Consider the following 26,003-nt stretch of genomic DNA (forward strand, 5'->3'; position numbering starts at 1 on the left):
ACACCACACAATGGACGCATGTCACCCTGACATGTGGATCCTGGGGTTAGAACCTCTTCTCTGTAGACCCAGGGGGACTAGCGTCAGCAGGGAGGAGGCCAGCAAGTGCCCCAGGCTGTCCCTTTAAGGTGGTTGGGTCTTTACCCCTCCTAGATTCAGGAGGGAGGACAGGGGCCTCCTACAGTGAGGGGTTGGACACCCATTTGTTCCCAGACCCCCTCGCATCTCTACCTTGTGAATGACCTCTCCCCAGAGGGCTGGGTGGGCAGACTGTGTCCCTCCTCTTGTCTCAGAGATCTGACCTGGCACAAATTCTGGATACGACCCCAGGTGGAGTGGCCATCACGGGAGTTCAGAGACCTACCCTGACCTCAAAAGAAATCGGGAGGCGACTCCTCATCCTGAGGGCCCCTGGGCTGTGGGGACAGACACCTGCTATGGCTCCCTGAAGATTTCTCACCTGCCCAAGGGGTCCTGGGAAGGAGGGGAACTTCCTGTGCAGGATGGGACAGGAGAACCCAGGATCTACATTTGTTTCCATCTCAGAGGGTCTGAGGGTCTCCTCCCCTGTAACACAGGAAGCCCTGGGAAGCCTCAGCTGAGTCTCCAGGTGGGCTCTGTGCGGAGGCCTAGAGCAAAAGCAGGGACACAGATGACATGGACGCAATCCCCCCCTCCCGCCCCGTGCTGTGGTGAGGAAACAGGGCATTGTGGTGTCCAGCCCCCTCCCCCCAAGCCAGTGCCTCTTCCAAAGTCTCAAGAGACTCTACTGGGTCATTCCTTGAAACCTCAAGGACAGAGAGTTCCTCCTAAGGGAGCACATCTCTCTGGGTGGACAATTCTCCTGACTCACGATCAGGAATCTTCTGGATGGTGCCTGTCCACCCCTGGGCTCACCCTACCCTGGAATGGAGTCAGGCAACCCAGGACCCACAGGGACTAGGACCCAGGCTGCCCAGGGCTCAGGGCCCACACATCCTTTGGAGCCCGGTCAGGGTCCCTGACCCAGCATTGCCTCCAGGGGGCAACATAGGGACACGCAGGCAACACACAGGGAATTAAAATGTGAAGCTGGCTTTGTTTGCCTAAGGACGTAGAGGAGCCTGATTTCTGTCTCTTTCTCCAAGAGACCCTTCTGAGTCCCTCCCATGTGGCTGTTCTGTCCTGACCACTAGGACGAGTGGGGCCGAGGAGCACCCTGATCTGTCAGGGGTCCCTGTGCAGCCCCCACTCCTTGCCTGGCACCAGCCACGGGGGAGGCAGGGTGACCACAGGAAAGTCCCCCTGGCACAGGACACGGGCTGCCCAGGACGCTCAGGAGCACACGGCCAGCCTCTCGGCCACAGTGCAGCCAGCAGACACGCAGAGGAAGGGTCTCCTTACGATCTTCCCTCGAGGATAAGGAAACCTCCTGCCACCGGACCTCCCCCCACCTCTTCTCTTCCCAGGACACACAGGACACTGCCTGCACACCTGGAACCTGAGCTCCTGAGACACTTGGTCCCGGGTCTCGGTCCCTGGAAACAGAGGCCGGGCTGGGGACACCCAGGGATGGAGAGTGGGTCCCTCACCAGTCATCACCCTGCTTGCCCTCTTCTCACCCTCAGAACGTTACTGTGACCTTGCTGCCAGGAGTCAATGCAACTTCCCCAGAGCATTTGAGAACACTGGGGGGACCCCGTGCCCCGCTGGGCTTCTCTGATACAGATGGAAAGAATCCCCTGGGTTTGGGGCCTCTGGGGCTCTGTGTGCGGTGCTGACAGACTCGAGGCCAGGACTCAGCAGAGGCCAACTCGGAGTAGGGAGGAGGCTCGTCCTCTGAGAGAACCAGGTCCCCGTCAGCCTGGCTATTCAACGTGTGCCTGGCCCAGGACAACCAGCCTCACCTGAGAGCTTGTTAGATGCGGACTCTCAGGTCCACACCACACTGCTGAGTCAGAATGCGCATTTTACGGGATCTGCAGACCCTCTGTGGGTGCAGGAAAGAAGGAGGTGGCCCCATTCCCACATCCTGGGATCTCAGCCTGGCTGGCCATCTGCTGAAGCAGCATTTCTAGGGGTCACCAGGGCATTTGCGATCTTTAGAAAGTTCCACAGGTGATTCCGATGCCCGGTGGGGGTAACATCCCTGTGACGAGAGTTCCTGGGGTAGCCCCTCGGGCTCCTGCTCTGAAGAGAAAAGCCACGTGGGGAGGAGAGAGGGCTGCGGGGGGCTGACTGTGCGCCCCGACCCTGAACTGTGGGGAGCGTCCAGGACACCAAGGCCACAGGCTTGTGCTTGTCCACACAAGGGCATTGTGTGCGCACTTGCATATGGTGGGAAATCCCAGCTGAAGAGGGAGAGGCCTCAGCAGTTCACAGGGAACCCAAACGTAGACGAAATGAAAGGGGAAGGAGACCAAGAGGGCAGGAGTGAGGGGAGAGGAGGGCACGGGAGGGGAGGGGAGGGGAGGGGAGGGGGAGGGACCGGGCAGAGACCCCGCCCCTGCCCACGTGACCTGGCCAAGCGCTCCTGCCCCCAGAGGCGGCTCAGCACAGAGGGAGGAAGGACCACAGAGCCTACTTGTCGTGACAGCAGTGCTCCTGAGCATTTCTGGAGCCGAAGCTCTCCGCACAGAGAGAAGGACAGAGCAGGCAGCAGGCGGCATGGAGCCCCCCTCGGCCCTTCCCCGAGGAGGGCGTGTTCCCTGGCAGGAGCTCCTGCTGGCAGGTGAGAGGGACGATCCCCTGGGTTAAGGGTGAAGGGAAGACAGAGACTGGCTGCGGTCTCCCAGGGGAGGATGGGGCGCCGAGAGGGGACATGGGAACAGGGCAGGGCAGGGCAGGACAAGGGGTTCCTGCTCAGCAACAGGAAAATCTCATGATCTGGAAGAGGCGAGCGAGCGACGTGCTGTGTCCCAAGTTACTCATCACTGAGGATTGAATTTTGGAAACGATGTGAGCAACCAGAGACCCTAAACGCTGCGCCTCCCACCAACCTGAGATATTGACAGATCAATGCTGGGCCCTGGGAACACTCATTCATTCATCCACAGGTATTTGCAGCCGGCCCCACCCTAGGGCACAACACAGATCAGAGTCCCTGCCCTCCCTGAGCACACTTCTCTGGGGAGGAAGACAGACAAGCAAAGACACAGAATGGGAGGTCGGGCATTGACAGGCCATGAAGGGAACAGAGCGGGAAAGGTCAGAATGTGAAGACAGAGGGTCTTTAGAGGAGGCGGTATGGGCAGCCCTCTCCCAAGGACCCCTGAGTGTGAGCAGGTACCTGAGGGCAGTGAGGGAGTGAGCCCACAGACATCTGAGGGAGAGTACTGGAAACAGAGGAAATCACAAGTTCAGAAGCACTGAAGCCATGGCGGTCGTGCCACTGACCTTGACCGGTAGGACACACACACACACACACACACACACGCACACACACACACGCTCACCCCTGGGCCCAAGGCTGAGCGATTAGGACCTGCTCAGTCTCCAGGGCCACATCTTTCCGTCCCAATACACAGGCCAAATATTGACCCAGGTCTTCTCTCTTCCCTCCTAGTCTCACTCCTAACCTTCTGGAACCCTCCCACCACTGCCCAAGTCACTGTTGAATTGGTGCCGCCCAATGCTGCCGAAGGGAAGGACGTTCTTCTGCGTGTCCACAATCTGACTGCCAATCTTCTAGGCTTTGGCTGGTTCAAAGGGACAACTATAAATCCCCGTAGGGAAATTGTATCATATGCAGCAGACTCACAAGAAATTACCCCAGGACTTGCACACAGCGGCAGAGAGACATTATATCACAACGGATCCCTGCTGTTCCAGAACATCAACCTGGAGGACACAGGATACTACACCCTACAAATCATAAAGAGGAATGTTCAAGTTGAAAGAGTAACTGGACAGCTCCGTGTATATCGTGAGTAATTCCTGTCACCTCTGATGTCGGGTGGAGTGAATTCTACTTCGTACACACAGGATTGACAGGCCTGGACTGTGCCTCCCTCCCCTTCTGCATTTTGCTCCAAATGGTGTTTGAGCATTTAGTGCAGGACACACACAGTAGAGATGAATTTCCTAAGATTTCAACTCCTTTCCTGGCATCCAGACTCTATGACCATCTGAGAAAGACCATGCAGGTCACGGTCAAGGCCAGGCCCGAAGGGGCCCTGATCCTCACTAGAGCTGAGCCCAGAAGGCCCTTGCCCTAAACAGTGCCTTGGGGCTCCTGAGTCTCGTGACCCCGGGGACTCTGTGCCAGGGTGGGGTAGGGATCCTGGGCAGGGCTGACTGGGAGCAATGATTTCCCAGCTACCCGAGTCCTGAGCCTCTGAGCTGGTCGCCAGCCTGGGCTCGGTCTCCAGATCTACATCTGGAGAGAGGCATGGGCAGCACAGACATAAAAAGGCTCCAGTCCATTAGCCAACTGCTGTGGGGGACTTAGGAGACTCCAGCGGAGGGTCAGCACCCCCAGGGAGGAACAGAGCAGAGAGATGCTCTTGACGGCTCTTCCTTTCCCAAGAAGGAGGCCCAGGGAGGGAGCCTTGTCTTGTGGAGGCAAGAGTAAGAGAGGCCATTTGATTGGCCGGCCGCGATATACCATTTTAGGGCCAGGTATTTAAGGATGTTTAAAGGTTACTTCACAGTCATGGCAGGTGGAGATCATTTACCATTATTCCTGTTGTATTAGGGGGAAACTGAGGCCCAGGGAGGTATAGTCACTGAATCAGGGTCACACAGGCTGCTGGGCTGCTGGGCAGCACAGCCCTGTCCTCTCCTCCATCAGAGGGAAGGGTCCTGGTGTGGGCAGTGAGAGCAAATAGAGAGGCTCATTCTGTGTTTACTCTACAGCTAATGACCCCCAGCAGCAACCTGAGTCAGCATGCCCCGGCCGCCCCTCAGGTGGCCCATCCTCACCTCCCGGTGCTGGACTTGAAATCACTGAGTGTTTCCTGGTGTGTTGGTGTCCCTCCCACTGGGGTGGAATTGCCTTCTCCTTCTGACTCTGCACCTGAAACCAGCACAGGGTCCACGTGTAACCAACTCACTTGCTTTTGTTTAGGAGGGAAGGCATGAGGGGCGCCTGGGTGGATCAGGTGGCTGAGTGTCCAACTTCGGCTCAGGTCCATATCTGCTGAGATCAAGCTCTACATTGGGCTCCGTCCTGTCAGGGCAAACCTTTTGGATCCTCTGTCCTCTCTCCTTCTATGCCCCTCCCACCCCTCTCTCTGTGTCTCTATCTGTCTCTGTCTCTCAACAATAAATGAGCCCTAAAAAAATTATTTAAAAAAAAATAGGAGGGATGGAGTGAACAGTGTGGGTGCCTCTGTTGCTGGAGGAGGGCAGGGGTCCTGTGTAGCAGGCCTCCTAGGATCCTGCACCAGGATGCCTTTCTGAAGAGATGTGGTCATTCATTCGCTCAGCACCCCTCCTTCCTGCTCATTCTCTCTTTGCTTGATTTTGGACTCTGCTCTGCCATGTATGGGATCGCTGTCTCACGGCAGTCATTATCAAAGCCCCTTCAGGCCCTGGGGCCCAAGTACTGAACTGACCTCTGGGCTTGCTTCTGGTGTCCCTGGGTGTCATTTCTGCTGAGATCCTCACCCTCTGGCCAAGCCATCAGGTCTGTGAAGAACCAGGAGAGGTGCCGTGTTGGGGGGTTGGGGGCTGTCTCTGACTCTGTCCCGCGTCTTCCACGACAAAACTCTGCTCTGTGATTGACATTTGAGAAACTCTGTGCTTGCTCTCAGACACACAGAGCAGGGGGCTTTTCCTTCTGTGAGTCCTCAGATCCTCTCGCATTTGTCTTGAGATTCACGGATCTGCTTTATTCTTAAGGACTTGGGTTGGCAGACAGATGAGAGAAGGCAGCTCTGATTGAAGATGCCTTTGGAGGAATCACAGGTACCACACAGGGCAATGTTCTCTCTGTTGTCTACACAGCGGAGTTACCCAAACCCAACATCACAAGCAACAACTCGGACCCCGTGGAGAACGTGGACTCTGTAGTATTAACGTGTGAACCTCAGACTCAGAACACAAGCTACCTGTGGTCAGTAAACAGTAAGAGCCTCCCGGACAGCGCCAGGCTGGAGCTGTCCCTGGACAACAGGACTCTCACTTTACATGGTGTCACAAGGAACGACACAGGACCTTATGAGTGTGAGACTTGGAACCCAGTCAGTGCCAGTCGTAGTGACCCATTCACCCTGAATGTTCTCTGTGAGTAACTTGTATTCCTACCTGGCCCCGGGCTGCCAGCCCAAATCCACGCTGCCAGAGGTCAGGCCACATCTGTCCTTCTGGGGTCTGAGTACCTGACTCTCACCTAGACACCCAGGCTGGCCATGGCTTCTGACCCAACTTAGATGGACACTGTGGCCCCTATACACACCCAGATCTTCCTCTTCCCCTTCCCTTGGATTACATCACATGTGGCTTTATTCTGTTTGCTCCAGATGGCCCGGATGTCCCCACCATTTCCCCCTCAGACTCCTATTACTGTCCAGGGGCAAACCTCAGTCTCTCCTGCCACTCAGCCTCTAACCCGCCTGCACAGTATTCTTGGCTTATCAATGGGAGCCCCCAGCCATCCTCACAGGAGCTCTTTATCCCCAACATCACTGTGAATGATAATGGATCCTATGCCTGCCTTGTTTATAACCCTGGCACTCGCCTCAATAAGTTCACGGTCAAGACTATCACAGTCTCTGGTAAGTGGATCCCTGAAACATTTACATCAAGCACTGTGGTGGCGATCTTCCTGGTTTCCGGAAAAGAGCCTAGAAGAAGTTATTTTGCATTTGCTTGTGACTCAGATCTGTCCTTGAACTCTCCCATCACATGTCTGCAGATGCTTCCTCCCTGTGCTGTCTGATTTCTCATGGCAGATCTTGAGATCTGAGATCTGAGATCTCCCAGTCCAGTCTGCAATGTGGGGAGGGGATTCTGTCAGTTCCCAAAACCCCCACACATATAAAGGGCCTTTGCAGATGGGGAAAAAAGAAGGGTCCTCAGGGTCAAGTTGCTTTTTGTTGTTGTTGAATTGCAGAAGTGCTTTATATATTCTGGATATTAATCTCTTACCAGCTATGATTTGCAAATGTTTTCTTCCAGTCTGTGGGTTGCCATCACTTTGTTGTTGTTGTTGTTGTTGTTGTTGTTGGTTAGGGAACTTTAGTTGACACACAAGGTAACACTAGTTTCATGTGCACAACATAGAGATTGGACAACTCTGTGTTATGCTATGCCTACCACAGTGTAGCTACCATCTGTCACCATGCAATGCTATTAAAATACCATTGACTAGGGGCACCTGGCTGGCTCAGTAGGTAGAGTATGTGACTCTTGATCTCGGGGTTGTGAGTTCACGCCCCACATTGGGTGTAGAGCTTATTTAATCTTAACAAAATCTTTAAAAAATTAAAATAATAAAATGCCATTGACTATATTTCCTATGCTGTCTATTTCCTTCCTGAGTCCTGTTTATTCCTTAAGTGCTACCATCACTTTCTTGATTGTGCCTTTTGGTGCACAGAAGTTTTCTATTTCAGTGCAATCCAGTTCATCTGTTTTTTCTTTTGTTGTCTTTGCTTTGGGTGTCATATCTAAGAAATCATCGGGAAATGAAGTTTCAATAAGCTTTTGCTTTATGTTTTCTTCTAAGACTTTCACAGTTTTGACTCTTACGTTTAGATGTTTGATCTGTTTTAAGTTAGTTTTTGTGCATGATGTAAGGTCAGGATCCAACGTCATTATTTGCATGGGTATCCAGTGTTCCCAGGACCATTTCTTGAATAGAAGTTTTTCTCCATTGAATGGTCATGACAACCGTACTGAAAATCATTGGACCCTATGTATCAGGATTTGTATCTGGGGTGCCTGTTGTATCCCATCGGTCTCTATGTCTATCTATATAGCAGGCCCACATTATTTTGGTGACTGTAGCTTTGTAGTGAGGAAGTAGGAGTCCTCCAACTTTGTTCTTTTTCAAAATAATTTTGGCTATTTGAGGCCCCTGAGATTCCATGTGACTTTTTGGAAATTTCTATTTCTGCAAAATATTCCCTTAAGAATTTAACAGGGGGGGCACCTGACTGACTGAGTACAGTGGATCATGCGACTCTTGATCTCGGGGTTGTATGTCCAAGTCCCACGTTGGGTACAGAGATTACTTAAAAATAAAATCTTAAAAGAAAAGCATTTGTTACGGATTACATTGAATCTGTGGATCTCTTTGGGTAGTATTGTCATCTTAACAATATTAAGTCTCATCATCCATGAACATGGGATGTCTTTCCCTTCATTTGTGTCTTCTGTAATTTCTTTCAGCAACGTTTTATAGATTTCCATGTATACTCTATTGCCTCATTCTTTCATTCCTAAGTATTTTATTCTTTTTAATGTTATTGTAAATGAATTTCTTCCTTGATTTTGGGAGGAAGGTATTTTTAGTGTACAGCAACACAATTGATTTTTGCCTGTTGATTTTATATCCTGCAAGTTTGTTGAAATTGTTTATTAGTTCAACAAGTTTTGCAGAATCTTTAGAGTTTTGTACATATAATTTCCATCATCTACAACCAGACCTCATTGTACTTATTCCTTTCCAATTTGATTGCATTCTATTGTTTTTCTCCTAATTATTTTGTCCTGGACTCCTTTCCTCTGTTGAACATGGGTGGTGAAAGAGGCATGTTTATGTACTATCTGATCTTAGAGGAAACACTTTCCGTGTTTCACCATAGAGTATGATGCTAGCTGGGGGTGTTTCCTATAAGGCCTTGATTCTGTTGCAATCATTTCCTTCTATTTATAAGGGTGCCAGTATTCTGTATACAGTAACCGCTTCTTTACAGAAGTTTTTCACCATGAGAGTCAATCCACAGTGGTGGAAGTAAAAGCCTTCTTCAGCCTGAGAAATCCTGTAGATTGAAACTCTTTAATTCCTAAGGTGATGAAGACTGGGTGGGCTGCTCTCATTTCCTAATAAATTATAACTGTGCAAATACCTTCCCTACTTTACACAAAGCTGCTGGGGACGCAGAGATAGAAGGCCTGCAAGCCTTCCTCCCCACCATACACGAAAAGGTATATAAGGAGTGAGGCTTGATCTATTAAAGTCATAGAAGTTCAAGAAAGGAACCACACAGGAGCCCATGGGAAAAATTCTACCTGCTGATGAGGATGCTGGACATGGGCTAAGAGGTGTGTGGTGCTGATACTACAGAGATGTTCAGGCAGACCAGGCAGATGACCGAGGGCCAGAGGGGGACCTGAGGGTCAGAGGAAGAGGTACAGCCCCCTCCTTACAGATCGCCACCTGAACAAAGACACTCATCCTTCTGCAGACATCAGGGCCATCCTCTGGGGCACCTTTACAGAGCTCAGTGGGGCCCTCGGAGTGGCTGATATCTTGGAAGAAGGAGCATGGCCCCAGGCCCCCTCTCATTCTGTCACCTCCTCTCTTTCTCCACAGAGCCAGTGTCCCAGCCCTCCATCAACATCAGCAACACCACAGCCACAGGACATAAGGACTCTGTGGTCCTGACTTGCTCTACAAATAACACAGGGGTCTCCATCTGGTGGTTCTTCAATAACCATAGTCTAAAGCTCACAGAGAGGATGAAGCTGTCCCCGGACAACAGCATCCTCACCATAAGCCCTGTCAGGGTGGGGCATGCCGGCAATTATCAGTGTGAAGTCTCCAACCCAGTCAGTTTCAGCAAAAGTGACCCCGTCAGGCTGGCTGTGAGCTTGACTAACCCTCAACTTCTCCCCCTTCCTCTCTGTATATTTCATGGGGAGGGGTGTGTGTGAAATAGAATACAGGTCTAGGGGAGGTGGGAGCCTCCTTCACAGCCTCTACAGCAATGTGGATGAGATCCCCAGAATTAGACTAATCTTGTTAACATCTTGGTTCTGCTTTATACCAGCTGTGCACCTCAGACAAGACACTCAACCTCCAGAACCTAAGTTTCCTCATCTGTAAAACTGGAAAGAACGGCTGGCTCTTAGGGCTGTTCTGAGGGTTGTCACTATGAGGTTAATGAGATCTTAAATCCTGAGACAGCATCCTACACAGGTTCAAGGCTCAATCAAATTTAGCAGTTCTTGTTCTTTTGTCATTGACGTTGTTGTTATTAGCCGTAATGTCCCGTGGAGCTGGGCTTAAGTGTTGTCTCAACTCGGTCCAGTTCTGTGACCTTCACTACTTTACTGAAGCCCTTGACACTCTCAGACCGTAATTTGCAGAGTGGGGTTGACACATGGCCGCCTCATGGAAGCAGCAGATGAGATAAACACAAAGTATTTTCCATGTGCCTGGCCCAGCGCTGACCTCGAAAGCAGTCAGCTAGTGTTATTTTCACTAATCCGTGTTGAGTGGACAAGTAGGGGCCTCCCTCTAAGACCATCAATGGTAATAGAAAGGAAGAAATGTGGAAAGAGGCATAATGTGAGAATAAGAAAGAGAGGCATTAGGAGGAAAATGAACAGGATGTGGGCACTGGCCACAGTTTTGGGCAGAGGAGGGCAACATGAAGATTCAAGTCCAAGGTTTCACTATAAGGATAGAAAGGACACAGCAGGGGGAACCTGGGCAGCTCACTCCATTAAGCATCCAACTCTTCTTTTTTTTTCTTAAGTTTTTAAAAAAGTATATTTATTTTCAGAGACAGAGAAAGAGAGTTGGGGAAGGGCAGAGAGAGAGGGAAAGAATCTCAAGCAAGCTCTGCACTGTAGGCACAGAACCTGATGTGGGTTTGAACCCACAAACCATGAGATCGTGGCCTGAGCCAAAGACACATGTTTAACCAACTGAGCCACCCAGGTGCCCCAAGCGTTCAACTCTTGATCTCAGATCAGGCCATGATCTCATAGTTCATGGGTTCAAGCCCCTTGTTGGGATGTGCACTGATAGTGGGGACCCTGCTTGGGAGTCTGTCTTCCCTCTTTCTCTGCCCCTTCCCTGCTCCCACTCTCTTTCTCTCTCTCTCTCAAAAAATACACTTAAAAAAATAAAAAAGAAATGACACAGCAGCCGAGGGGGTGAGGATGCTGTGGAGATAACACACATCATCCAGACCTCGATGGCCATTCCTTCCTCCCTAACCAGGCCCTTCCCCCCAGCCCTCATGGCTTCAGCAGATATGACTTGGGACTCATTCCTCCTCCCTTTTGCTTCTTATTTCAGATGGAAGAAGCCCCACGGGCCTCCCTGTGGGGACCAGTGTTGGCATTGCAATTGGGGTCTTGGTCGGGGGGGCACTCGTGGCCGCCCTGGGGTATCTCCTGCTCCGTGTGAAGGCGGGAAGGTACGATGGCATTTCCCACACACGATCCTGTCCACCACCCCTCCCCCACCCCAGCAGAGTCACCAGCAGGCAGACGCCGTCCTGACCCGGGATTCTGGGCTGGGTGTCCCGGACCTCCCAACTGCCCCCTGGATTTCTCCTCTGATCACACCTGGCTCCTTCCTCACCAGCTGCTGCCCGGGGCCCTTCCTCCACAGCTGCCTCTGTGCCAAATTAGGGACAATCACAGAACAGCCCCTCAGGGTTGTCCTGGTTCGCTCGGCAACCCTACAGCAGTGCTTGGTACTAAGTGCACAGTACCAAGTGACCGGTACCTCCCGTGGTTTGTCAGTCCACATGCCCTGGGACGGGGATTTGCAGCCTCAGGACCGAGGGTGGTCCTGGCCAAGGTCACGCAAGGGAGAGTGGAAGACCCTGACAGGCCGGGTGGGGTCGACCCCCAAAGTGGCACCTGCGGGAACCACGGCGCCTGATGTGTGACACCGCAGACCCTGGGCCCCGTCCGGTAGAGGTCCTGGGACGAAGCCCCTCGTCCAGGCAGATGGAGGTAGAGCACGAGCCAATGTCAGTTTTCAGCGTCTTCTGGCCTGAGGACTCGAGGGTCTGGCCACAGCAGGGGCACCGCATTCAGGGATCTGACATACCTGGAGCTCCCCAAGCGTCCTGCACACGCAGCTGGCCGCCTTGACCCTTCCACTCACTCAGACCCTCATGTGTGATTCCTTTCCTGGGCCCTTGATCCCTTTTCAGGACACCTTCTCCTAGGTGTCCGTCCGCTGCCCAGCTTCCTCTCTGGTCCGAGGATACATGTGCTCCGAAGGCCTTTTTTTATCCCTCTCCTGGGCCCTTCCCCTCCTAGACTGGTGGAGAGAAGGGGACTCTAAGACCTGCTTGGAATGAGGACCCTCCCTGTCCCCTGTTCTGACACCAGAGCTGTGACCTCTCCCTGCCCACCTCACAAATAAGCCTGATCTTTCCTAGGGCCAGTGGCCAACGTAATCACAGAGAGATGGGGCACCCAGCCTGCACCCCTGGTGAGTATCCCTTCAGCCCAGGCAGCACAGGGAGCCACTCGACCTGTCCCCCAGTGTCCACTCCTGCCAGTCACACCCTGGGGCCTCTGACCACGTCCCTGGGGCTTGAGTACAGGGGACCCCAACTGGCCATACTCCCTGACCTATGGAATCTAGGTCACGGGTCAGCACCTCACAGACCAGCACCAGTGGGTCTCCCTGTGGGAGGTGCTCCTTCCCTGGTTCTCCGAGAGCCAATGACCCGGTACCTCCTGGGAGGGTGGACCCTGGCTGCTAATTCCTGTTTCTGTGCCCAGGTCATGGTCCAGTCAGCAGCTCCACATCCCCGGTAAGCCCGCCCCCTCCCCACTGGGGTCTAGGTTGTGCGGGCGCAAGGCAGAGAACCAACGAATTCAGCAGCACCGCACACACCCTGCTTCCCCCAGAGAGCCAGGACAAGGCAGGGCCCGTTCTGCCCAGGATTTGGACCGTCTTCAGGGACAGGACCACTCCCCACCCCGTCCTGAGTCTCTCCTGCCACTCTGAGCTGGCCCAAGGGGAACCCTGGAGTCTGGCCAAGGACAGAGCACTGGGAACATCAGCCAGGGGTCCTGGGCTAATAGGAGTGGGGCAGGGAGTTAAGGAGAGACCGGTCTGGGTCTGGGGTGTGGGTCAACAGGCTTGGCGAACGCTGCTCAAGAGGCAGAACGGGTCACCCCTGCAGAGAAATGACTCTCCCTCTGTCCACTGACACCCATTCTCTCCCCCTGTTCAGAACACCCTACCCAGCCCGAGGACAGCCGTTCCCATCTACCAGGTGAGTGTGGGCAATGAATGTTCAGGTCCCCCAAGCCCAAGGGGACTGAGGATCTGTCCCCAGCCTGCCCTGCCTGTGCTTTCAGGTTTAGGACACAGCAGGGCAAAAGGGCACAGGGGCTAGTGGGAGGAAGGAGGGGCCTGGGGCAGAAACCTGCCACCCAGCCAGGTTCCCAGAGAGGTGGACGCAGGACCTGAAAGTCACCCAGACATGTCCTGAGAAGCTTGCGGGGTTCAGAGGCCTCTTTTTCTTTTACAGGAGTTACAACACCCTGACAGGAACATTTACTGCCAGATCAACCACAAAGGACAAGTGTCTTCTTAGTTTCCCCTTCCCCTGGGAGCTACTCCTTCCAGGGGCCTTCCTGAGACCCCAGACCCTGGGTGGGGTCAGGTGCCGCCGCCTGAGCCAGAGAACCAGCTCTGAGCCTAGAGGATATTCAGGGACATGGACCCAGGGTCCGGGCCTTCCTGATTTCTGGAAGCCCTGACAGGCTGCCACAAACCCCGGATGGGCCAGGACAAAGGCCCCCATGTCCCAGGAAGTGGGGTTTCCCAGGGAAAGTGTCCTGGGCCCTGACCCACCAGGGACAACATGAGGGGATCTGATTAAACAGGACTCTTCCCCCTCCTTGGCCCTTTTTTGGTGAATGGTGATTTCTCTGAGCAGACATTCACCTGAACCTCTGGGGCCCTTCTCTCCTGGGTCACACAGGGAAATGTTCCCTCTGAGTTCACCAAGCCCCCACCTTAGTCCCCTGAGATAGAGGAGGGGCAAGGGGTGTTGACATGCTGGGACCACGTTAACTAGAAAAGGAGAGATCACCAGAGCTGTGGCCAAACTATGACAGCACTCAGCGGTCCTCACCCTGCTCAGGGACCAAGGCTGGAGACACCTCCAGTGTTTGCAAATGTGCACGGGGTTCTCAGGAGCACAGAACATGGGGCCTCTGATGACCACAGGAGGATGAGCTTGGAAGGAGCAGCTATAGTCAGGCACACATCCCAGGTGGGACCCCTTCATAGCCTTTTGGTGTCCTGAGCCCTTTGGTCCTCCTCACCCATCCCCAGTGGCCCTGACTGGTGTCCTTCACCAATAAACTTGCCCTGTCCCCAAATCCAGGATCCAGGGCACTGAGACCTGTCTGAAGGTTTCTCCAGACTTTGGGATGTCCTTCCTGCTGAGGTGACATAAAGGCAGGTTGTCAGAGGAACCCCAGGGTTTGGGACCCAGAATTCATGCTCTGAGCATAGCCTTCCCGGACACTGCCCATGACGTCTAGCCCAGTACCTCCCAGCAGTGTCCACTTTTCTCCCTGAACGGGATCTTATCTTGAAACACACCTCCTCCCCATAAATAAGCATGCAGGTCAGAGGCAGAGGGCTTCCCCCACCTAACTCACCCAGGCTCCCATGGTGTTGGGACAAAGTGTCTCTTCCACCTGGTCCACAGGCCTCGTCCTACTGTCCCACCTGCAGCCTCCTCCACACACCTGGGCCAGCGGCTCTCAGTCCTTCCCTGAGGCCCCCGGTTGGGTGCCCATGTGGATTCGCTCGCATCAAGGTGCCCTGTTCACACAAAAGCGGTCCAAGCACCAAGGCACCGCACCCACGTTTCACAGGTGGGTTTGCCATCACCCACTTGTTTCTTAGTCATGAGATGAGAGGTAAGGAAAACAAGCTGCAAAGTATCACGTCATTTTTAGCTCTGTGATGCTCCTGTCGCAATGCACACTATGTTGGATTAGACAGGGTGACGCCTCTTGTTAGTTTCGTCTTGCTGCTCTAGCAAATTATTGTAAGCTTAGTGGTGGATGTCAACACAAATCAAGGTGCCCACCTGGCTGTCTCTTCTGGAGGCTTAGGAGACAGTCTGTTTCCTTGTTTTTCAAGCTGTGCCGTTGGAGGCTTCCCACGTTCCATGGATGTGGCCCCTTCCTTCACCTTCAAATCCAGCAGTTCAACATCTTTTTTTTTTTCTTTTTTTTTTTTTTTAATTTTTGGGACAGAGAGAGACAGAGCATGAACGGGGGAGGGCCAGAGAGAGAGGGAGACACAGAATCGGAAACAGGCTCCAGGCTCCGAGCCATCAGCCCAGAGCCTGACGGGGGGCTCGAACTCACGGACCGCGAGATCGTGACCTGGCTGAAGTCGGACGCTTAACCGACTGCGCCACCCAGGCGCCCCCAGCAGTTCAACATCTTGAAGTGTCTCTGTGTCCTACTTCCACATCACCTCTTCTCTGGTTCTGCCTCTCCTGCCTCCTTCTGTCACTCCCTCTCTCATGCCTGGGTGGCTTAGTCAGTTATGTGTCCAACTTCAGCTCAGGTCATGATATCACAAGTTTCAGCCCTGTGTCAGACTCTGTGCTGACAGCTAGGGAGCCTGGAGCCTGCTTTGGATTTTGTGTCTTTCTTTCCCTGCCTCTCTCCCTCTCTCTCTCTCTCAAACTAAGCCCTGGGCATAGTTGGGAGACATCAGCACCTTGGACAGTGTCTCAGCCTGGGGCTGAAGAAGCTGCCCATATCTATTCTCTGTAAGAAAGATGTAATGAGGGGCGCCTGGATGGATCTGTTGATTGACCTCGGCTCAGATCATGATCTCAGGGTTTGTGAGTCCAAGCTCACGTGGGCTCTCTGCTGTCAGTGCGGAGCCCACTTCAGATCCTCTGTCTCCCTCTCTCTCTCCCCCTACCCCGTTCTCTCTCCCTATCTCTTTCTCTCTCAAAAATAATACAAACATTTAAAAAAGTAATAATAGAGGCTCCTGGTTTGCTCAGTTGGTTAAGCGTCCGACTTCAGCTCGGGTCATGGTCTCACAGTCCATGAGTTCGAGCCCTGCGTCGGGCTCTGTGCTGACAGCTCAGAACCTGGAGCCTGTTTCAGATTCTGTGTCTCCCTCCGTCTCTGACCCTCCCCCGTTCATGCTCTGTCTCTCTCTGTCTCAAAAATAAATAAAGGTAAAAAAATTAAACAAATTTTTAAGTGTACAATTCAATGGTTTCTAGTATATAATTCACAGAATTGTTCAACTATCAGCAGAATCAATTGTGAACTATTTTTATACTTTACAGCCATTAGCAGTCATGCCCTCTTTCCCCAGATGCCCACAGTCTTAGGCAACCACTAATCTACTTCCTGTCTCTACATCCATCTCTGGGATTCAATGTGCAGTCTATGGTGAGCAGAATAATGTCCTCCCAAAGATATCCAAATCCTTATTCCTGGAGCCTGTAAATATACTACATTACATGGCGAAGGGGAATTAATGTAACCAATGGAATTAAGGTTGTTAATCTGCTGCCCTTAAAAAAAAATGGACACTATCCTCGATTATCTGGGATGGGCCTAACGTCGTCATGAGTCCTTAAATGTGAAAGAAGAAGACAGAAGGATCAATGTCAGAGTGAGCTGATGTGAGAAAAACTTGGTCAATTGTTCTGGACTTTGAAGATGGAAGGAGGCCACAAGTGAAGCAGTTATCACCAGACTCCAGAAAGTGGTAAAGGCAAGAAAACTGATCCACCCCTAGAACCCAGAGAAAGGAATGTGGCCCTGCCAATATATTTATTTTAGCCCAGCAAGATCCATGCCAGACTTCCGACCTCCAGAATTGTAAGGTAACAAATGTGTTGTTTTAAGCCACTGTGCTTCTGGTAATTTGTTACAACAGTAATAGGGCACTAATATAGATGTCATATTAGTTTACATTTTTGCATTAATATTAAATTTGGGGGGCTTGATAATAGGACTGTGGATGTATAGGAGGAAGTCCTGGTTCTGATGAGATACAGGCTGAGGTAGTTAGGGTGAAGTATTATGGTATCTATAACTTTCAAATGATTCATCAAAAAATCCTATATATATACATATATATGTGTATATATATATACATATATATGTGTGTGTATATATATATATAATAAAATGTGTGGGTACACGTGTGCACATATTTACATCTATACATCTTACTGTGCCTAATTTATAAATTAAACTTAATTTGGATATGTATGCATAGGAAAAAACATAGTATACATAGGGCTCAGTACGATCATGGATTCAGGCATCTACTGGAGATGCCTGAATATATTCCCCATGGATAAGGGGGGACTACTATATAAGTTGGATAAGTTCTGAGAATCTTATGTACAGCATGGTGATTTTAGTCAACGATACTGTATTGTATATTTGAAATTGTTAAGAGGGTAGATCATAAATGACCGCACCACCAGCAAAGAATGATAATTATGTGATGTGATGGAGGTGTTAGCTAACGCTGTGGTAATAATCATTTTGCAATACATAGATGAATCAGATCATCACATTGTACAGCTTATGTTGTATGTCAATTGTCAATTATATTTCAGTAAATCTGGGAAAAAATTTTAAAGAACTACCAAAAAAAGCAAGTAAACAAACAAAAAACAGCAAATATTGTGGGGTGTGTTTTTTTTTGCCTTTTAAAAAAGTTTCTATTTATTTTTTAAGAGAGAGAGCAAGCAGGGAAGGTGCAGAGAGAGGGAGGCAGAATCCCAAGCAGGCTCTGCGCTGCCAGCACAGAGCTGGAGGCGGGGCTCGATCTCACAAACCATGAGATCATAACCTGGGCCATAATCAAGAACCAGAGGCTTAACCGACTAAGCCACCCAGGCACCCCAGCAAATATTGTTGATAGGGAAATGGCAGAATTACATTTAAAATCAACTCAAAGATGTCCAGCATTGTCAGTGTCCTCCTGGGATGTCCCAAACAGCACAGATCAACTGTCATCACTCATAGGTGATTATTGTCTATACAGAGAAGCCCCCAAAGCCTGTAAACATATTGGTAGAAATAATAAAAGAGTATAGCAAGATGTTTGACTTTAAGATCAACATAGTGTACAAAATTTATTGCATTTCTATAAATTAGAAACAAATAGAAAATGTCCTTTTTTTCCTTTCTTAAAAATATTTATTTATTTATTTATTTGGAGAGGGAGACAGAGAGGGCAAGAGAACAGGGGAGGGGCAGAGAGAGAGAGAGAGAGGGAGAGAGAGAATCCCAAGCAGGCTTCTCACAGTCAGCACAGAGCCCCATGCAGGGCTCCATCTCAGGAACCGAGAGATCATGACTTGAGACAAAAGCAAGACTCAGACGCTTAACCAACTGAGCCACACAGGTGGCTCACCATCGGAGTGCCTTGGGGGCTCAGTCCGTTGAGCGTTGGACTCATGATCTCAGTTCAGGTCATTATCTCTCTGTTCCTGAGATTGAGCCCAGTGGGGGGCGCTAATGGTGTAGAGCCGGCCTGGGATTCTCTCTCTCCCTCTCTCTGCCCCTCCCCTGCTCTCTCGCTTTCTCGCTCTCAAAAATAAACCTTAAAAAATAATAAAAAATGAAAAGAAACCATTAATAATAACGAACACTATAGATCATTTTGGAATAAATTAACAAAAGATGTGCAGACTCTTATGCGTAAAATTAAAAAAAAAAAAACTTTACCGAAAAATATTAGGGAAGACTTAAATGGAGAGATGACACATGTTCATGGATAGAAAGGGTCAGCTTCATAAATACATAAAGCGTCCCCTAAATTGGCTATTATTCAATGAAGTTCCAACCAAAATCCCAACAGGGTTTTTATGGAACTTACAAGCTGAACCTAAGTTTACATGGAAAGCCAAGATTCTCCTGAAGATGAACAAGTGTAAGGGGGAAATAACTTGCGTTCTCAGGTGGAAAGATTTAGTAAAAAGTTATAAAAGTTAAGACAGTGTAGGGCTGGCACAGGAGTAGATAAATTGATCCCCGGAAAAAACAGGGAGCCCAGAAACAGACTCATGCAGATGTGGGACTCTGATATACAACCAAGATGCCGGTGCAGATAAATGAGGAAAGGTGGAATTATTTAATAAAGGAGGTGGAGAATTATTTAATAAAGGAGGGTAATTAGTTACCCATATTTTTAAAAATGAAAGTAGATTCCTACCTCAAAGGAGCACAAAAATCAATTCTAAATCGATTAAGAATCTAAATGTGAATGGAATATTGTCTTTTCTTCTTCTTTCCTTTTGAGACATGCTTTGACTTGCCGCTTGATTTCTTATTCGGCCCGTTGGCTGTGCCGTTGTGTGTTGCTTGGTATTTGCATATTGAATATTTAATATTTACATTGTAGATTTTTCAGCTATGTTTTTTTTTCAATGTTTATTTACTTTTGAGAGCAGGGGAAGGGCAGAGAGAGAGACAGACAGACAGACAGACAGAGGATCTGAAGCAGACTCTGCACTGGGAGCAGAGAGCCCAATGCAGGACGCAGACTCAGAAACGGTGAGATGAGCCTGAGCCGAAGTTGGACACTTAACTGGCTGAGCCACCCAGGCACCCCCCAGCTTTGTTTTATTGTTGATCTTTAGCTCTGTGCCATCGTGGTTGGCAAATATAGTTGGTATGATTTTCGTCTTCTTAAAAAAAAAAAAAAAGAACTGAAATGTGAAAAGCCAAACTTAACTTTTTGGAGAAAAGAGAGTATCTCTTAAGCAAGGCACGAGAAGATTTAACCGTAAAACTGGAAGACTGAGAAATTCAACACTGAAATTCTGTTCTTGAGAAGATACCATAAGAAATGAAGACAAATCATCCAACTGACAGACTATTAGCACTTAATATATAAGCATACATAAGGAACTCCTATATATCAATGAGAAAAAGATAAGGGGCACCTGGGTGGCTCAGTCAGTTAAGTGTCCGACTCTTGATTTTGGTTCAAGTCATGATCTCATGGTTCATGAGTTCGAGCCCCACATCGTGTTCTGTGCTGACAACATGGAGCCTGCCTGCGATTCTCACTCTCCCTGTCTCTCTGCCCCTCCCCTGCTCTCTCTCTCTCTCTCTCTCTCTCAAAATAAATAAACTTAAAAAAATAAATTTAAGAAAAAGATAAATAACCCTATAGAAAAACAGACAAAAAAAAACCCATAAAATAGGCATTTTACAAAAGAAGCACAGCCAATACTCCCATGAAAGGAAGCCCAGCCTGCTGAGTATTCGGGGAGACACAAATTCAGACTGCAGGGAGATGCCATTTTGCAGCCGCCAGACTGGCAAGAATTAAAAAGTCAGAAAAGTCGGAGGGATGCGGATCAAAAAGAATTCTTTACTTTGTCACTAGTAATGTATAACTGCTACCACCACTTTGGAAAACAATTTGGCATTGTCCCCTAAAGCTGAACAGACCTTACAGCCCAGCCATACCGCTCCTGGGTGTGTACCCAGGAAAAACACTTACACATAAGCATAAGGGGGCATGTAAAAGAATATCCATAAGCAGCCACTGCTGGATCAAAACACTGCAGGGGAGGGAGACGGGAATCCAAGGATGATTGACGACAAATGCATGGTGATACAGTAGGAGGTGATACACCAGTAAAAACGGAAGGACAAAAGCATACACTGGAATATTGGAAATATGGGGGTGCCTGTCTGGTTCAGTCATTGGAGTGTGAGACTCTTGATCTCAGGGTTATGAGTTCAAGCCCCACTTTGGACGTAGAGATTACTAAAAAGGCACACTTAAAAAAGTAAACTTGGGGAGGGCCTGAGTGGCTGTCGGTTAAGCGTCCGACTTTGACTCGGGTCATGTTCCTGCCGTTCGTGGGTTCGAGCCCCGCATCGGGCTCTGTGCTGACCGCTCAGAGCCTGGTTCCTTCTTTGGATTCTGTATCTTCCTCTCTCTGCCCCTTCCCCGCTCACGTCCTCTCTCTCTGGCTGCTGGGCATGACATGGTCACTTTGGCAGTGATGCTCCCCACCCCCACCCATCCCCTGCTCACTTCACCGTGCACACTGCCCACCACGTGCCCCTCCCCCCCCACACACACACCTCCCATGTCTCCACAACCCTCATGGACCACAGGACAAAGCAGAAAGGCAACTCTGTGACTTTACTGGGTTATGGGAAGGGGTTTGTCCAGTCCAGCCAGACTGTCAGTCCCTGAAGGCAAGCAGAAGCCCTGAGAGGATGCCCCAAGCAGGACCCCGACTGGAGGGCTCGACACCAGCAATCTGGGCCTTCTCTAAGACGTTGAGGACCTCGGTCACTCTGATGCTCCCAATATGGTGAAAATCTGCTAAAAGTTTGTGATGTCCACGAGCACAGCCCATGAGGAGGAAGGTGGTATTGAGGAGCCCTGTAAGGAAGACAGAGCAGTTAGGGACACTTTCAAGATGCAAGTGCCCCACCCCTCCTTCCAGACACGCCTCACAAACCAGAACACCCGTTCTTCCACCAAAAACTTGGGTACCAGGCACCGTATTCCTTCCCCCTTGGAATTCACGTGCCTGGTCCCCACAGCCCCAACCCCCTCTCAGTCCTCCAGCCCCTCTGAGAGATGAGAAGGCACTAACACAAGTTTCTCTTCTCTCACCTGCCTGAAATTTTAAGGTGGAACTGTAGCACTGAGAGGCGTCATAGGGGCAAGAATCAGTGGTGACAAAACTTGGGAGGCAGTCCTTAGAGGGTTCGCCCACACAGGTTGGGCAACCATGGGAAGAAAATGCTGTAGACCTCGGAGTGTTGGCCTTGAGTTTCACAAAAGGATCCAAGCTGGTGAGGTTGTTGCAGAGATATGACCGGCAGACGCGGCTGTAGGAGGCAACGGACAGTCCAGGCGGTGAAACGAGGTAAGAGACTTGCTGGGGGTAAGAGGAGGCTGGGCTGCAGCCCTTAAAACCCACAACTCCCCTTCTGGACCCTGAGGAGCAGATTAGAGAGCTCTGATCGGTGTCGTTGGTCGCACCCAGAGTTCCCCCTCCCACCCTGCACCCCGCTCTTCTGGCTCATTCTGTCCCATCACCAGTTGTGCTGAGGTGTTCAGCCGCATGGGGCTCAGGTCCCGGGGTCTCCATCTGTGTCTCCTCAACCCACCCTCCCCACAGGAGCCCCTCTGCTCCTCTCTCCCCTGTGTCCCTTCCTTTTCTCCTCTCCCAGATTGCCCCTCTCCTCCTGGGATCTGCCCACCTCCTTCCTGCCCTCTTATCCAGCCCACACCACACCCCACTGGGTCCTGCCTCTCTCCTGCCAGGGTCTTGACATTGTTCCCAAAGATGTAATGGTGTAAATGTTCAGAACTTGAGCCCAGAGCCACTTCCCTTCAGCTGTCTCGATGAATACCAGCGTCTCCTCACAGCCCTCACTCAGCTTACACACCATGCTCCTCATCAGAAGCCATTTCCAGTTATGGAGAGAAACAGCTCTGAAGAGCGAGGATGTTGCTTCGTAGCACAAAAGAGCCCCAGCCCCTAAGGAGAGAATGTCCTTCCAGTCGTGTGCCACTCACGTTGCTTTCTCAGCCCCCAAACTGCCAACCAAGATCTCAGCCTCCACAGATCCTGTCCCCCCGAGGAACCCAGATATCCTGCCCTCCGCCCCCTAGTTATGTGAATCCAGCCCCCCACCCTCTGGGGGCCCCCAAAGCATCTAGCCCTGCAGGACATACGAGGCAGAGTGGAGATGGCCCCTAGGAGGCAGAGCAGATGCACAGGGCTCAAGTGCTGGGGTCCCATGGTCCTGGGTCTGGGTCCCCGGATGCTAGAGGTCAATCTGGAACCAATTTCAATCCAGGTATCAATCAAGGTCAGTTCTAGTTAGCTTCTGAATCCTCTGTTCACTTGCCTCTGGGTCACTGTTTCGAGAGCATAAAGTTGATTGTCAGTTTTTGTGACATAGGCTCCCTGAGACCTTCAGGGACACAGGTCTTCCCATCTCCATAGTCTCCCCTCCAACCTGCCCCGAACCCACCACATTAGCTTCTCAAGTTATGACTCTCCCCTGCTTAGGTCTTCCCATTGGAGGCTGAGCAAAGATGCTGACTTAATCAGAGTCACTGTTTCACAGGCTGCTCTCCAGCCAGAGACAGTGAGACCAGAACAGCAAAGGTGTGTATGGAAGCTCACTGAAATACCACTAAATAGATTTGGGTTTGAAAAGGATATTTATAAGTATTCAGGAGTGAGTAATAATGAACCTAGTACATATCACACACACACACACACACACACACACACAAGTGCATGTAAAACCTGGTGAAACCTAATCAGGTCTACAGTCTAGTTAAGAGTGTTATACCAATGTCAATTTCACGTTTGCATCCTACAGTTCTAGAAGATGTCCCTGTGGGGAAGTGAGAGGAAGTATTTACGGGTTTACAACTTTTGCAACTTCTTGTGAGCCAATAATCATTTCAAAATCAACTGGGTTTTTTTTTTTTCAACTACAAGTCAAAATTTGGGACACAACTGAAGCAGTATTTAGAAGTAAATTTATAGTTTCAATACCTTTATCAGGAAACAGGATCGTTAAAAAATATGATCATGAGTTAACTTAAGAAGTTGTATAAGGAGCAACAAAGCATCCCCTGCTCCCCCCCCCCCCAAAAAAAGGATAGAAATTAAGATAACGGCAGAAACCAGTGAATTAGAAAACAGCAGCAACAATAAAAATTATTGCAGGAAACTAACATTCTTTGACAAGATCCACAAGATAATTCTCCAGCAAATCTAATTAGGAGAAAAAGAGACGATGCAAATAAAATACAAAATGAAAAATAGGAAGTAACAGACAGGATGTTTTTAAAAAATAAAAGTATCATTAAGAACTCTACATTTATAAATTTGAAAACCGAGATGGAGTCAGAGTGCCTGGATGGCTCAGTCGGTAGATCACACGACTCTTGTCATTGGGATTGTGAGTTCGAGCCCCACGTTGGGTACAGAGATTACTTAAAAAATAAAATAAAATCTTTAGAACACCCAGAGGAAGTGGATTAATTTTTAAAATAATATGAAATGTCAAGACTGGCATATGAAGAGTATACGCAATGCCTTAAAGCAATGAAAATGGCCAAGGATCTCCGGCAAATTGAAAAGAAAAAGAGAGTAACCCCAGTAGGAATATGGGCCAAGTATAGGAAGAGACAATTCTCAGAAGAGCAAACCAGAGAGGCTAAGAAGTACGTGAAGACACCCGAGCTTAACAATAACCAGAGAAATGCAGTCTATCAAACTGTACATCTATCAGGCTGGCAAAGAACCGGAAAGCCGGAAAAAGATTAAGTGTTGGCAGCAATGTGGGGATACAGGGACTTTTGTGCACTGCTGCTCGTGGGGTCGTTGGGAGGGGGACAGGACCTTCTTCTGGACCGTGAGGAATAAAGGAGTTGAGAGTTCTGATCGATGTTTCAGCCCCAAAGCAGTGTTGTGGGGAGGAGTCTGGCAATACTGAGTCAAATTAGGTTTACAAATACCCATTCCTACTATATCCTAGGTATGACGTAATAAAGAGCTCCACCTTCATCTACAAAGGAATATATACAAGGATGCAGCATTATCAGGGAGATGGTGAGCCGAGAGCACTGTGGGCATCCCTCCCTGAGACTTAGTGAACACGCAACCTGCAGGGGATGCCAACCGTGGAATATCATGCAGCAATTAAAAGAAACTGATGAGATGTACACGTAATAGGTACGTGGATGGATCAAAAAAGCACAGTACTGATTATCTTACATAATAACACAATATCGCTTGCGTAAGCTAAAACCACATGCAGAGGGGCATTGGCTGGCCCAGTTAGAAAAGGAGAGAATGCAACTCTTGATCTCGGGGTTGTGAATTCGAGCCCCACAATGGGTGTAGAAACTACATACATACACACACACACACACACACACACTTTAAAAAACACGTGCACATAAGACACCGCACATATTGCAAGCACACACGTGAACCAAAAGATACCCAGTAGCCACCTGAAGGGAGTGCCCACAGGAGGGTTAGGGGATGAAAGTGGAGAATGATGATTACTGGAAAAACTAACGAAAACAACGTAGGTGGTACAAAGCTCATAGGCTTTGGACTCAAAGGTAGAGCAAGGTTAGAATCTTTACCCCTGCACTGACTAGCTGTGCGATCTTGTGCAAGTTGTTGAACTCATCCATAAACTGGATTAATAATACCTCTCATAAGGTACGGTTGAAAATTAGTAAGATTATTAACATAAAGTGCCAGGCAAGAACTAAGCTTTCCATAAATGTCCATTCCCCGGTCTTTCCCTGCCTCTCCACTATCTAAAGGAACAAGGCCAACCTCACTAGCTGGCATTCAAGCCTCCCGCACCCCACATTCCCCACCCCAGACTGGCCCCAAACAATCTTTGCCACTTTGTCTAGTATGGCTCCCCTGCAACAGCAGTCCAGCTAGAGGTCACATCAGCAACACTTTTCTGTCCAGAATGCCTGGCATACAGGCTCTGTAACACAGGAGTCTGTGGCAAACAAAGGGACTAAGACTCACAGAAAAGATGGGACACAGGAAGGGGCAATGAAGGCTGATGAAGGAGCACACACAGGGGTTGGGCCAATCAGAAAAGATGGCACACACCAGCCTGGAATGCAAAACGACAGGACCCAAAAATCTGAGCACAGGTGGAGACACACTGAAAAAAGAGTGGAATGAAATCCTCAGGGAAAAAGGATGGAGAGGATAGAGAGGTAGTCAGAGGAGATACTATCCCTACAAAAGAGAAACCATGCAGAGGAGGAAGGGTAAATTGATGGACTGGAACCGTGCAAGGGAGTCAAGAGGTGCAGCAGAGAAAGCACAAGAGGAGAGGCAGGAAAATGAGGCCTGGGGCACAAAGATGTGGTTCTGGGGGCGGGGGGGGGGGGGGGGGGGGGGGGGAAGGAGACAGGGCGGGATGCGCAGGGAGAAGGGGACAAAACAGAGGGTGGGAGGGAAATTGTGAGACACACCGAGAAGGCAGGCGATAATTACAGAGTGGAGCCCAGATGAAACTGATGAATTCTGGTGAAATCAGGGAGCGAGATGCACATGGGGGGG

At 49.9% G+C, this 26,003-nt stretch overlaps 3 protein-coding genes across 6 annotated transcripts in view; 2 read left to right on the forward strand and 1 right to left on the reverse strand.

Moving 5' to 3' along the window:
• The first annotated feature begins 2,519 nt into the window (after positions 1-2,519).
• Positions 2,520-13,760, forward strand: LOC125915756 (carcinoembryonic antigen-related cell adhesion molecule 6-like). Of its 3 annotated transcripts, XM_049621746.1 has the most exons (11): positions 2,520-2,710; positions 3,545-3,904; positions 5,929-6,207; positions 6,444-6,698; positions 9,464-9,739; positions 10,926-10,928; positions 11,180-11,300; positions 12,282-12,334; positions 12,631-12,662; positions 13,089-13,130; positions 13,389-13,760. In XM_049621746.1, exons 1-11 carry the CDS (start codon positions 2,647-2,649, stop codon positions 13,452-13,454), a joined length of 1,551 nt encoding a protein of 516 aa, XP_049477703.1. In that variant the 5' UTR covers positions 2,520-2,646; the 3' UTR covers positions 13,455-13,760. The 3 variants fall into 3 exon arrangements, with proteins under 3 accessions (XP_049477703.1, XP_049477701.1, XP_049477702.1); XM_049621744.1 differs by lacking the exons at positions 9,464-9,739; positions 10,926-10,928 and having other exon boundaries at positions 2,521-2,710; XM_049621745.1 differs by lacking the exons at positions 6,444-6,698; positions 9,464-9,739; positions 10,926-10,928 and having other exon boundaries at positions 2,522-2,710.
• Positions 13,761-21,033: 7,273 nt separating this feature from the next.
• Positions 21,034-24,437, reverse strand: LYPD4 (LY6/PLAUR domain containing 4). The gene is made up of 5 exons (XM_049621770.1): positions 23,445-24,437; positions 22,607-22,792; positions 22,256-22,409; positions 21,536-21,882; positions 21,034-21,298 (listed from the first exon to the last, which is right to left on the reverse strand). Exons 2-5 carry the CDS (start codon positions 22,671-22,673, stop codon positions 21,096-21,098), a joined length of 771 nt encoding a protein of 256 aa, XP_049477727.1. The 5' UTR covers positions 22,674-22,792; positions 23,445-24,437; the 3' UTR covers positions 21,034-21,095.
• DMRTC2 (DMRT like family C2) overlaps positions 21,702-26,003 on the forward strand; it is a 10,682-nt gene continuing 6,380 nt past the window's right edge. Inside the window, exon 1 of one of the 2 annotated variants that reach the window (XM_049621753.1) lies at positions 21,702-21,791. Coding sequence is in view for 1 of the 2 variants with exons in the window: in XM_049621749.1 (XP_049477706.1) it covers positions 24,610-24,629 (20 nt within the window). In the remaining variant the exon portion in view is untranslated. Of the gene's footprint in view, positions 21,792-24,539; positions 24,630-26,003 lie in introns of those variants that run through there. The other variant, XM_049621749.1, reaches the window with a different exon arrangement.

This window comes from Panthera uncia (genome assembly GCF_023721935.1).
Source record: "Panthera uncia isolate 11264 chromosome E2 unlocalized genomic scaffold, Puncia_PCG_1.0 HiC_scaffold_19, whole genome shotgun sequence".
In the NCBI taxonomy this organism is placed as follows: domain Eukaryota; kingdom Metazoa; phylum Chordata; class Mammalia; order Carnivora; family Felidae; genus Panthera; species Panthera uncia.